The sequence below is a fragment of the Emys orbicularis genome, chromosome 5, assembly GCF_028017835.1.
Source record: "Emys orbicularis isolate rEmyOrb1 chromosome 5, rEmyOrb1.hap1, whole genome shotgun sequence".
NCBI lineage: Eukaryota > Metazoa > Chordata > Testudines > Emydidae > Emys > Emys orbicularis.
Genome location: NC_088687.1, coordinates 57,192,862 through 57,206,393, shown reverse-complemented (window position 1 = coordinate 57,206,393; position 13,532 = coordinate 57,192,862). Strand labels below are relative to the sequence as shown.

The window sequence follows — 13,532 nt, the reverse complement described above, 5'->3', positions numbered from 1 at the left end:
TCTGCGCTGCTGCTGGAGCCAGTGCTGCCACCAGCAGCAGCACAGAAGTGAGTGTTGCAGGGTGGTGTTGGGGAGGGGGGGTCGGGGACAGGGCTGGCCTTATGGGTGGGTGTCCACCCAGGGCCTCATGGTCAGGGGGTGCCATGGTTCTCTCCCTTCTGTCCCCCCAGTCAGCCCAAGGCCCTTTAACCTCCTGAGCACTGGGCCTGGAGCAGAGGAGGGACAGGGCTGGGGTGCCCTGGCTGGGGGTGCCCCACCTGTGGGCTCCAACTGTGCAACAGGTTCCAGCTGCCAGTCCTGATCAGGGTGGGACTTCCTCTTTCCCTGCAGGGGTCACTCCTGGGGCTGGGTCAGACCCATCTCCATGAGCCTCCCCTGGCTGCAGGAAGCTGGGCTTTGAAGGCAGTGCAGCCAGGGGAGAACTTGAAGTTGGTTTAATTTTTAACTTACATTTTCAAGTTGAATTTTCACTTTAGAAATGTATTGGTACCTTTTCAGTCAAGGACCTTGGTTTAAAAAGCCAGTTTATACTGTGGAGTGTGTATGTAAAGGTGCCCCCCAGCTCATTTTTTAATTGTTTATCAATACTTAATGGTCCAAAATCTTTTTTGTAATACACTGAAACCTGAATGCTCTTTCCTTTTATAGATTTTACTCTTTGGAATGGGGAGGCAGTCTGATTTAATGATTAGGGCATGGAAGTGGGAGTTAGAGCCACACATCTGCATTCGCTCTAAGAGCTAGACTAGTGTGATTCTGTGCTCTGCTATTAACAATGGTGGGTGAGTAATTTAGTCTCAATTTCTTATTCTATAAAATGGAAATGGGACTCTCCTTTGTAAATCACTTTGAGATCTGTGGATGAAAGTACTACATAAGTATTTTTTTTTCCCCGAAGGAAGGTTTCACTGTCATTGGAATCTTGACATATGGACAAGAGAAGAGAAACATTTGTAAGTGTAACAGGGAACTGAAACAGGAACTTATAGAAACCTTAAGTACAAGTATTAAATTATTGCATTTATTGCTTGGTCAACATAGGAGTCCATGTCTATGCAAAGATCTTAATTTTTGTTAGGTGTCGTTTGCAATTTGCTTTCTTGCTTTGATCATCATCTTCCCTTTCCTTCTCTTATCACTACTGACTGTTTCATTATCTATAAACTCTGCATGCAGATTCCTTTAAAAACTGCAGCATAAACTGTTACTGTCAGGGCTTGTCTTTGTTTACTAAACTTTAACAGCTATGGTACAATGGATATTGCTAAATCCCTGAATACTTTCCTGCCAACATGCTGCTGTTTCTGCCATGCCTGATTAGTCTTGTTGTCCCTAATTATTATTGCTAACAATGCCTACAACTGCCTACAATTATTGCTAAAATAATCTCTGAACCAGTGGTGGCCAATGTGATTTTTAATGGTACCAGTCACTGAAACTGCTGCTAGGCATGCATTAATGTTACACAACTGTCTTGATAGCTTTGTCTACACAGAATTTTTTTTAAAATAAAGAATTTCTACTGTTGCTAATATTGGTTCACCTGCAGCAATGCAGGGAGCTGTAACAGACAGCTATGCCTCTGGCAGTAGGGTGACCAGATATCCTGATTTTATAGGGACAGTCCTGATTTTTGGGTCTTTTTCTTATATAGGCTCCTATTACCCCCCCACCCCCGCCCTGATTTTTCACATTTGCTGTCTGGTCACCCTATCTGGCAGTGCCATACAAATTAAACATTTCTAATCAATAAGATGCTGGAAATGGTAAGGCATCAGGGTCCATGTGGGTCCAGTCCATCCCTGTACTGAAGTTTACACCACTAATCCTGTTCCAAGAGATTGGTGACTCAGGAACTAGAATCTCTGCTCCACTGTGAGGCTGAATATTCCAACTGAAGTGCTGAAGGCTTCCCCTTTTACTTATATCATGTGTCTCCCTGAGACTGAGGAGGAGTTGACTGACTGCAACCTGCTCTGCCAGTAGGGGTAGCATTCCCCCTTTTCCCAATTTAGATCTAGTCCTTTCTCTACAGATTCTCAGTGTTGTACACTTTTCATAGGTCTAGGCAGATTGGTTTGTTTAGTTTTAAGCAGTGTCATTTTCAGGCCAGAAGGGACCAGTATGTTTGGCTACATCACAGGCTCCAGAACCCCATTAACCCACTCCTGTAATAGGCCTGTAACCTCTGGCTGAGTTTCTGAAGTCTTTGGTCTTGATTTAAAGATTTCAAGTTATAGAGAATCCACCATTTGCTCTAGTTCAAACCAACAAGAGACTCAGGGTCCAGTTGTAAAGGACTATGAAACCCCTTAGGCTCTCTGCCAATCTGACTGGGGAAAAATTCCTTCCTAACAGCAGTTGCAGCTGGGCCATATGCAATATCATCATACCCTCCCATCCATGAATTTTTCAAGATCAGTCTTGACACGGGTTAGGTCCCCCTTCCCAATCCCTTGGAAGGCTGGTGGGTAGAAACCTTTGTTTACCTAAAGCTGTTGGGGTCTGGCATGATCTATCTTTTGTAAAACCATGTTATTACTATTTACCCTCTGTCTTTAATTACTCTTTCAAAATTTTGTTTTAAGACCTTACATGTACCTGAGACCAAACTAACAGGTCAGTAGTTTCCTGGATCCCCCTTAAATAGAGGTAATATATTTGCAATTCTCCAGTCAGAAGGTATGACAGTGTACAGAGTCATTAAAAATCCTTGCTCTCAAGCTTACAATTTTATGTGCTAGTTCCTTTTAATATCCTTGAAGATTATCTAGAACCCCCATTTGGTCCCATTAAGCTGTTTAAGTTAGGCTTCCACCTCAGATGTGGGTAATATCTACTTCCCAATCCTCATTCACGAAAGCAGGAGACAGTGGCAGGGTGGCTAATTACTAAAAATGGAGGCAAAATAGGCTTAGGTCATACCTCTATTAATCTTTTATATCCACCCTGTCCTCACTGCTTAGCAGTCCTACTTCTTCATTCCATGTTTTCTTATTTATATGGTTAAATCTTTTATTACAGGTTTTAATTTCCTTTACAAGGTCCAGCTTTGCTTTGGGCAGTTCTCACCTATACTTTGTCACCTCAAAGAGGTAGCTTTCTTAAACTGTTTGAGTTGCTTGTTCATCCAGTTTTGGTCTGCAACACTTTCCAATGATTTCCCCCCCCCCCCCCCCCCCCCCCCGGTTTGGGATGCAGGCTCCAGCTACTTTCTACAGCTTTGACTTAAAAAGTAATTCCAAGACTCCTCCACACTTAGATCCTTGAGTTCTTCAGTCCAGTCCACTTATCTAACCAATTCTCTTAAACAAATTACATTTGCCCTTTTGAAATCAAGGACCCTGACTGTAGCCCTATATTTGTTTATCCTTCCATTTAATTTAAACTGAATTATCTTATGATCACTTAAACCAAGGTTGTCTCTTACAACCCCTTCTGTGAAATTCTTGCTGTTTACTAATACTAAATATACTAATCACCTTTATGTTGGTTTGGTGAAGAAATATCAGCTTTTGTATATCCAGGAATATCTGGGCCCTATCAGCCTTAGCCATCTTATTAATATAATGGAAATTAAAGTCTCCCCTCATCACAATTCCCAGTACTATTAATTAAAAATATTAGACATCTTTATCCATATCAGACCGTGGGGGCTATAGCAGAACTCAAGCGCTAGCCCCGTGGTGCCTCTGTTACCATTCTTCCCCAAAGAGATTTTGACCCAAATAGTTCCACTTTCTATATTCAGTCACTTCTAAATTTCTGTATGTTATATAGTCTACCTTACTGTTAATCTTATTCTATCACCTTTACTTGTCTTTACTGAACAGCACCTACCCTTCAATACTCCAGTCATGACTACTATTTCACCATGTTTCCCTTATGCCTATATCATCTGGTTTTACTTCTTGCAGCAGTAGGTCTGCTTCTTTGATATTGTTACCCAGGCTCCTTGCATTGTCTGAGGTAGTACACAGCAGGCGCTGTAAGCTGCACAAAACTAAAGAACAGGTTAGTTTGCACTGGCTTTCCTTCCCCCTGAATCCCTTTCAAGGGTTTGGTTCTGATTAACAATTGCCTTAATGGGGAAAGGGGTACGTTCTCTAGTACTTTCTCTCCCCTACAACCTCTCAAGGCAGTTATGCTTGCCTGCTGGATACTATGGGGACCATAGTGGTATAGCTATGCCAGCACAAGCCCCTAGTGTAGGCAAAGCCTACAGTGCTAGAAGGATTTTTTTGATCACTGTAGGAACACTATATACCTGAGCAAAGGCAGCTAGGTTCGTAGAAGCATTCTGTCAACCTACCAGCATCTATACTGTGAAGGGGGCAGGGCTCTTAAGGCAGCATAGCTATAGTTGGCAAGGATGTGGATTTTTCACAGCCTGGAATGCCATTGTTAACCTAAATTTTAAGTGCAGACCAGGCCTATGACAGAGTCAGGATACAAATTTGGAACAGCATAAGAGTAAGCTCTGAAACTGGAATGCCCTCCACAAATCAAAAGAATCTTGCCCTTGATGCTTCAGAACGAGAAAAGACACACCTCTTCAATACTGCATTCTATAAAAAAACACCACCACCACCCAGTAAAGCTTGCAAAAAGTAGAAGCCAACAGTTCAACCGGCTGTGCCTCCTGGACAGATCCCACCATTTTCTATAATAAATATACTTAACTACAATCTACTTCAGAAAAGCTACATAAAGAAAAGTTATGCCGCTAAAGAGCCATACAAGCAGCTAGAAGGTTTGAAAAATTACAGAGTCCTTCAACATGGGAGATTTAAGCTTCCTCTGAAATACATTATATGCAGTTTGGTACTTCTGTTTTTCTTACGTCTGCTCTGACAGCAAAAAACACACCTCATCCTTTACAAGTTTATGCTCTTATCTTTAGATAAGATGCCAGTGAGGAAGACCAGTTCTCATTCCTTTTGAAAAGTAGAGGGAGTCTTATTGAGCAACATAACCCTACCTCCTGTACTTTAACACCTGCTTGTACCACAAGCAGCTGGAACCAGAAATCAAAGCAGTGACTATCAGCCTAATGCAGTATCCTCTATCTGTATTTAACATGTACTGTGTCAGTTACAGATGATGTTTAGAAGGGAGTAAGACTTAATGACTCCATTAAGACTGATCAATAAACATTTCAGTTAAGATGATCTCTTGAAAGATATAACAGCACTGAAAGTATCTGAAAACTCACTGTGTAGGTACTTAACAAGTAATTTTTTCTATTAAACAGCAAAGGATGTGTATATTACTTAGAAAATAATGATCCAAAAATGATCAAGCAGTACCCTAGGGTGATCAAAGACAAGAACCATATTTTAGATGGATATTTATTTATGAAACCCCCAGCCAGAGTGTCAAACTTGCTTTTAAAATCAATCAGAGCAATTTCTATATCTTGACATTCTTTGAAACCTTCATCTTGTACAGAAAACAGCTTTCAAAGATTTTTAAAATTGAAAAACACTGGTCAGCATTTGGTATGTGAATAAGTTACATTTAGATTGAAAACCTACCCTAAATTTTGAAACATCTGGAGGTTTATTCATATAACAATTTGAGAGGTATCTGGTTTGGAAAGTTACATGGAAAATATGATAGTATCACCAAAATACAGAAAGAGTGGCAGTTTCTGTTGCTCAGACTAAAATTTACACTTCTACTGGCTTCTGATGTTACACATAGCAATAACATTTTAAGCTCCAGAATGAGGGGTGTTTTAAAACCTGATTGTTTTTATATAAACAAGTGTTCAGATTCTCATTTGCATTTTTATAAACTGATTATGGAGATTCTCAGATTCCTGTTAGTCGTCCAAGAAAAAGTAGTTTCCACTCTTCTTTTGTTCCACATCCTTTAAAAAACAAAAAAACCACAAGTCAGCATACTTTCCCCATTTAGAAGACTCACAGACAAACTAAATTTGATGTGCTGAAATAAAGTATAAATTCAAGTACTACAATTTGGAGGGTAAAAATAATTAAGACCAGCAACCGTGACTTTGCCTCTCAATTCCATTTTGCTTGCTATGCAGCAAAGTACAAAGAAGGTACCCAGTTATTTTTCACTTCATTACTTTAATGAAAGTAAGAACCTGAAATAAGATAAAAATTGTGTTTAACCTGCTCTAAGGCAGTTTCTTACCTTGATTGAATTGAGTTTGTTTATTCTTGGTCTGAAATTGTTGGGGTCTCTTCTGAAAGTAATTTCAAGCTGAGACAAAAATTTATTCATACCAGCCAAAAGAGTCTGAGGACTATTTAATAAAAAAAGGAGAGTGGGATTAAGAGATGCACAAATATGAGTTCCTACACCTCACATGATTAAGTCTACTCAGGTTTCAAGTTAAAGCTTCAACCAAGCTTTTTAGAGGTTAGGCAGCTAAATAAATTGCCTGGTTTACAGAGGGTCCAAGCACCTTCAATTCTTATTAGAAATTTAAGAAGAACTACAAGTGTTCAGCATCTCCGAAAGTCAGGCCACTTGGATTCCTAACTCTGGTTTTACAGGCCCACCCTTAAGGTTCTTAAATCTGAAAATTGTAGTATTTGTCCTCTTAGTCTTAAGGAAATTAATACAAGGATAAAGACTTCAATTATTGTCAACAGTCCACGCCTCCTATTATTCTTGCTAGTGCAGTCCACATTGACAATGTAAAAAGTAACTGTGGGGCATAGGGATGGACAAATTATCTTGTTTTGTAAGTAAGACAGTCATAACAATAGATGGAATTTCAGTGGGATTCTGGCTCTGTTATAAACACTTGAACACAGGAACATACCACTCACTCATCTTCTGTATCAAGTTAACCAAAAAAATTTTTTGAGAGAGACAACACAAGGGTAAAGTGTGAGAGTATATTTATTGCCCACCCAGCAAAAGCTATGTTTAAATATAACCAGAAAAAAATAATAAAAACAAAGTCCAGTCACTTTAGAATTATGTGCTGGATGCCACAGCATATCATCATCCTTGAGTGCTCTATTAAGATCTTCATTGTACAGTGGCACCACTGATTGTTTTGGCTCAATATTATACATTTTAAATACTATATGTAATTGTGCAAGTTTAAAAAAGGTAGATTTTCAGTATGGCTGCTCCCAATACCTTCTCTGAATAAATTCACTGTCATTCAAAGTAGGGCTGTCAAGCAATTAAAAAATTAATAGCAATAAATAAATTTAATTGTGATTAATCATACTGTTAATAATAGAATACCATTTAACTATTTTTGGATGTTTCCTACATTTTCAAATATATTGATTTAAAGTATAAAAACAGAATTCAAAGTCTACAGTGCTCACTTCATATATATTTTTGATTACAAGTATTTGCACTGTAAAAAACAAAAGAAATAGTATTTTTCAATTCACCTCACACAAGTATTGTAGTGGTCTCCAACCTTTTTATGCACAAGTTCACTTTTTGAATTTAAGTGCAACCCAGGATCTACCCTGTCCCTTCCCCGAGGCCCCACCCATTCCCCAAAGCCTCACCCTGGTCACTCCATCCATCCTTACTCACTTTCACTGGGGTGGGGCAGGGGGTTGGGGTTCGGGAGGGGGTGCAGGCTCTGAGGCTGGGGCTGAGGGAAGGAAGCTCTGGGCTGAGACCGGGGCAGGGGGTTGGGGTGCAGGAGGGGGTGAGGGTGCTGGCTCTGGGAGGGGGTTGGGGTGCAGGAGGGGGCTCCGGGTTGGGGTGCAGGAGGAAGTACAGGGTGCTGGCTCTGGGAGGGGGTTCAGGGCTAGGAGTTGGAGTGCAGGCTCCTGCCAGGCAGCACTTACCCCAGGCAGCTCCCAGTCGGCGGCATAGTGGAGCTAAGGCAGGCTCCCTGCCTGACCTGGACCCGCGCTGCTCCCGGAGGAAGCAGCCAGCACAGCCCCCAGGGTGGGGGTGGGGGGCGTATGTGGCTCCACACACTGCCCCTGCAGCTCCCATTGGCTGGGAATGTGGAACTGCAGCCAATGGGAGTTGTGGGGTCAGTGCCTGCAAAGAGGGGCAGCGCAGAGGCCCCCCCAGGCTGCAGGGGCATGCTGGCAGCTTTTGGGAACAGCAGGGGGCCAAGGCAGGCAGGGAGCCTGCCTTAGCAGCAGCCCTGCTGCCCCACCGGACTTTTAGCGACTGGAGATCACGATAGACTGGGAGAGTCTCCAGGATTGACCAGTCGATCGTGATCTACGGGTTGGTGACCACTGCTGTAGTGCAATTTCTTTATTATGAAAGTTGAACTTTTAATGTAGAATTATGTACAAAAAAAAACTGCATTCAAAAATAAAAAAATTTAGCCTACAAGTACACTCAGTCCTACTTCTCGTTCAACCAATCACTCAGACAAACAAGTTTGTTTACATTTGCAGGAGATAATGCTGCATGCTTCTTGTTTACAATGTCACCTGAAAATGAGAACAGATGTTCGCAGAGCACTGTTATAGCTGGCGTCGCAAGATATTTTTATGCCAGATGCGCTAAAGATTCATATGTCCCTTCATGCTTCAACCACCATTCCAAAGGACATGCATCTGAGTCTGATGCCACCGGCAGAAGGTTGATTTTCTTTTTTGGTGGTTTGGGTTCCGCATTGGAGTGTTGCTCTTTTAAGACTTCTGAAAGCATGCTCCACACCTTGTCCCTCTCAGATTCTGGAAGGCACTTCAGAGTCTTAAACCTTGGGTTGAGTGCTGTAGCTATTTTTAGAAATCTCACATTGGTGCCTTCTTTGCATTTTGTCAAATCTGCAGTGAAAGTGTTCTTAAAAATGAAGATGTGCTGGGTCATCATCTGAGACTACTATAACATGAAATATATGGCAGAATGCAGGTAAAACAGAGCAGGGTACATACAATTCTTCCCCAAAGAGTTCAGTCACAAATTTAATCAATGCATTTTTTCTTAAAAACAAGTGTCATCAGCATGGAAGCATGTCCTCTGGAATGGTGGCCAAAGCATGAAGGGGCATACGCATGTTTAGCATATCTGGCATGTAAATACCTTGCAATGCCGGCTACAAAAGTGCCATGCGAACACCTGTTCTCACTTTCAGGTGACATTGTAAATAAGAAGCAGTCAGCATTATCTCCCGCAAAATGTAAGTAAACTTGTTTATTTTAGCGATTGGCTGAACAAGAAGGAGGACTGAGTGGACTCACAGGCAATAAAGTTATACATTGTTTTAAGCGCAGTTATGTAACCAAACAATCTACCTTTGTAAGTTGCACTTTCACGATAAAGAGATTGCACTACAGTACTTGTATGAGGTGAATTGAAAAATACTATTTCTTTTATCATTTTTACAGTGCAAGTATTTGTAATCACAAATATAAAGTGAGTACTGTACACTTTCTATTGTGTTGTAATTAAAATAAATATATTTGAAAATTAGAAAAACATCCAAAATAGTTAATAAATGTCAATTGGTATTCTATTGTTTAAGAGTGCTATTAAAAATGTGATTATTTTTTGAGTTAATCAAGTGAGTTAACTGCCATTAATCGACAGTCGTAATTCAAAGCATATTGTTGATATCAAAATGCACCAGAAGTTATTTATAGGAACTAAGTAACAACTTTATCAGCATGCCACATTTTAAGAGCTTTCCAATTAGCGTTACACTTCAGAAGCTTGCCTAGGTATGCAGTATTTTATCATTTGGCTTGTATTTCACACATCTTATTGCTCACCTGCCTAGAAAAAGATCCCTCAGCTCATTCCTTCCTACCTGTAAAAAAAACCATCTGAAAATAATTCTTCCAGAGGTACGTTAGCTCCTCTATAGTACCTTCTTAAATAGCATCAGTGTAAAAAAAAGAAATGTATGTGTTCAGATTTTTGTATATTGCTGTTTTCTAGATAGCAATTTATTTTGATTGCTGTGCAGTGAACCTAGTTGCTTGTGGGGTACTATACAAATTGTTGTCAATATTTTTACCATTAGTTTAGTTCTGTACATTGTCCTTGGTTATCTCAGAGAAGGTCAAAGTTAACATTATCCTGTTACCTGTTTGCAAGTGTGTTCTTGGATGGAATACCATCAAAGACAATGACACGATCTGCTAGATAGGTCGCCATGATAAAGTCATGCTCTACCACAAAGGCTGTTTTTTTAGCATGGAGAATGAAACTGAAATAGAACAAAATATTTGTGAGATATTTGGAAATAAACCTTTAACAACAAACGTTAATGAAAGCTTTCCCTGTCCTTCTATGCGCACACTTTACCGTTTGACAACTCTAGCAGCCATTAGACGCTGTTCAGAGTCCAAATATGCTGAAGGTTCATCAATTAGGTAGACATCAGCAGGCTTACCAAGACAGAGAGCTAGTGCAACACGCTGCAACTCACCACCAGACAATGTCTGCACCTGTTAGGAGTAATAACATGTAACAATATTTAGTTGTGGGCATTAAAGAATCATAAAAAATAAGATGTTAAAATGTCTCAGTGGGTTAATACCTCTTGATCTATGATGTTTTCTATCTGAAGAGGCTTCATTACATCAGTCACAAACTGTGGATGTGTATAGGCATCTCGGATCTTCTCATGGAGCAGCTGACGGACACTTCCCTATTAAAAGACAAAGTGACTACTTAGTTTGCTTCACTGCACCATGGAAAGGTAAAAAGACAAAAAGATTAAAATATTTAAATAGTGTTTTTTAAATTCAAAGCAGACAGGATTCTCTCTCCATCTCTATAATGTGTTTTATGTTGGAAATGTGTAAACCCACCCCCCCCCCCAACGTAAGTGTAAGTGACGCAAAGAACCTAAACTTACTGTGGACTTAGGACTGATCTTCTGTGGCTTGTAACTGACATTTAGAACTGGTACCTCACCTATAAATATAAATATGTAGTCAAAACAATGGCCACCAAAATAAAATTGTCAAAATATGCTTCAAATTGATACATTAAACAATACCTCCTTCATCAGGTGCAAGTCTTCCTGCGAGCATTCTGATAAATGTAGTTTTGCCAGTTCCTAACAAACAAAAGTTTCATGTTATATATAGGAAGTTACTTTAGACAGTCATTGCAGCAGTCTATTACCTAATCTCTGGAGCTTTCTTTAATAGCATCATGTTTAAATAAGAGCAACTTTATATACACACACGTTTATAAAAATGGGAATTCTCAAAGCAGTCTGTATTCTGTTCAGTGAATACCTGCTGCAGCTCTTAAAGAGCTGGCCAGTCACATGATGCTGGGGCTCATTCTTATTTCCAGTTGTTAAACTGCATCACAAAAACTTCTTAAAACTTTCCCATGCAAGTCACTGATGTAGTTCCTACGGATGTAGGAACAGCACAGGATCATAAACAGTAATGTTGGTCCATAGGACAATCTCTGTATTACATATAGACCACCACATGGAAAGAATCTAATAATAAACATTTTAGAAGGAACTCAGGGCGATAACCCTTTGCCCCAAAACTGCTATTTTTCCTGTACACAGTTTTATGCGGTGGTAATAATTCAATTTTTATTGAATTCTTTTAAAAGTTCAACTTTCCTTGTAGGACTGGCTAACAGGTCTGTATTAGAGACAGTGTATTAGCTTGTGTTGGAGTTGAGAAGCAGGGTATACACTCACTACCTGTAATACAGGCAGTGATCTAGTGGATAGCACTGGACTAGGACTCAGGAGACTTCGGTTCTATTCCCTGCTCGGCAACCTTGGGCTACTCAATTCACTGCTCGGTGCCTCAGTTTCCTTATATGTAAAATGGGTATAATGAGGCTTACCTCCTTTGTAAAGCACTTTGTGATCTACTTATGAAAAGTGCTACATAAGAGTGAGGTACTATTACAAACTGACAGGAGTACTCCCATTAATGTGTTTAAATAGGGTACGTTTACAACTTGAAACTTCATTAAATTTAGTAAGGAAGATCTGCTCTTAGGTTGCGTGCACAATGTCAGAACTGTTCAAAGATAATGTTTTTATTTTCCTGGATCCAGACCTCAATACCACACAGACTTATTTTTTAATAGTGTTTAGCACACCACATTAGATACACTAATTTCTACATAGGAGAATACTCACCATTTTCCCCTAGCATCACCATGATTTCAGAGTCAGTAAATTCTCCAGCTACTATGGCTAGTTCGAATTCTCCCATCTTTTTTTTCATTCCCGGATATTTATACATACACATCTTCTTAACTTCTTCTTCATTAGCTGTCTCAGCCACTTTAAAAACCAGAGATGCCTCTCGAAATCTTAAATTTTCTGTTGGAACGTAACCATCCAAGAAAATGTTTATGCCTATAAGAGAAAAGTGAGCTACATTAGTAAAATCATGTGTAAAAAACCCCCTAAAACTCCATGGACATTTAGTCCTTGATTGTAAATATCAGATGGACCAGGGATTGATAATGACTAAAGTCCTGTGTGGCATGTTAGACTTAAAAGACCTTGTTGAATAATTTATTAGCAAGAAATTGGAAATTATGTAGCAAAGTTAAATGAAACTTTCTACAACCTCTATTAGAATAACTGTAAAATCTCAAATACATAAACAATGCATTTTATTTACACCGCAGTAAGACTCAAGAGCTAGGGGGAAAAACAAAACAAAACTCAGAAAACCCAGTTCACAGGGAATTTCAACATTTTGGAAACTGGTTGTGTTCTGTCTCAGAACAAAAAAAACAAACAAAACCTTTATTTTTTGACGTTTCACATGAACCAGAAATTAAAAAATAAAAAAACTGGCCTGAAAACTCCATCCCATGGTGTTTCTAAAACAAAATAGGCTCTCCACAACCCTAGCAGCTGCTGACTGAAACTGACAATTCTTGTCAGTTTCACTGCTCCCCTCACCTCCATAGTAGTAGTGAAATGACAAGAAAGGAGTTTGTGCCTTCCCCTATTGTACTGCTCCTCCTAAGCACTGCAGGAATGATGCTATGCTACTAAGCAAGTTTGCTCCTTGCTCCCCCAGCTGGCCCCTCTTCCCCTATTCAGTGGAGTTAGGTAACTTTCATCTGCTGCCCTGAATCTCTAAAGATCTTCCTTTAGTTGTTTCCAATTCTTCATTGCCTTGAATTCAGCCCAGGTCAACAGTGGCTAAGTCAGTATAGTCTGACAAATGTTCCACAGCTTTCTGATTGTAGTAGTCAATGGAGTTACATCTGTTATAGTCATAAAATGTGTCACTTTTCTTTGACTCTAGATGCAAGACTGAATGTTTCCAGAGCATAGCCAGCTCAACTGAACTCATATCTTGACTTGTGTCCTGTCTATTGTTTTTTGGAGGCAGGGAGGGTGCCCCCCCCCCCCTTGTTTAAATCCCTAGCTTACAAACAATCCATGGTATCAAACTCATTCTATGGAGAGAAAGCCAAACTGCATTTTTAATTATGGCTTGTGGGTTGGAGTACAAGTTTAGGACTATATACAACCGTTGGTACATACTAGAACTCCCCAACTGATAATGAAAGCGGTGCACCAAAAGCAATGTTAGAATATGACCTTTGTCATAATTCAACTTTCAGTTAATAATTACCTTATT

At 39.8% G+C, this 13,532-nt stretch overlaps 1 protein-coding gene across 1 annotated transcript in view; it reads right to left on the bottom strand.

The window, feature by feature from the left end:
- Positions 1 to 5,344: 5,344 nt before the first annotated feature.
- Positions 5,345 to 13,532, bottom strand: part of ABCE1 (ATP binding cassette subfamily E member 1) — a 40,396-nt gene continuing 32,208 nt past the window's right edge. Inside the window, exons 11-18 of the mRNA XM_065404637.1 lie at positions 12,062 to 12,283; positions 10,937 to 10,996; positions 10,793 to 10,851; positions 10,472 to 10,582; positions 10,237 to 10,379; positions 10,016 to 10,138; positions 6,166 to 6,277; positions 5,345 to 5,875 (exon numbers count right to left, since the gene is read on the bottom strand). Coding sequence (XP_065260709.1) covers positions 5,828 to 5,875; positions 6,166 to 6,277; positions 10,016 to 10,138; positions 10,237 to 10,379; positions 10,472 to 10,582; positions 10,793 to 10,851; positions 10,937 to 10,996; positions 12,062 to 12,283 — 878 coding nt within the window. The 3' untranslated portion in view covers positions 5,345 to 5,827. The remainder of the gene's footprint in view (positions 5,876 to 6,165; positions 6,278 to 10,015; positions 10,139 to 10,236; positions 10,380 to 10,471; positions 10,583 to 10,792; positions 10,852 to 10,936; positions 10,997 to 12,061; positions 12,284 to 13,532) is intronic.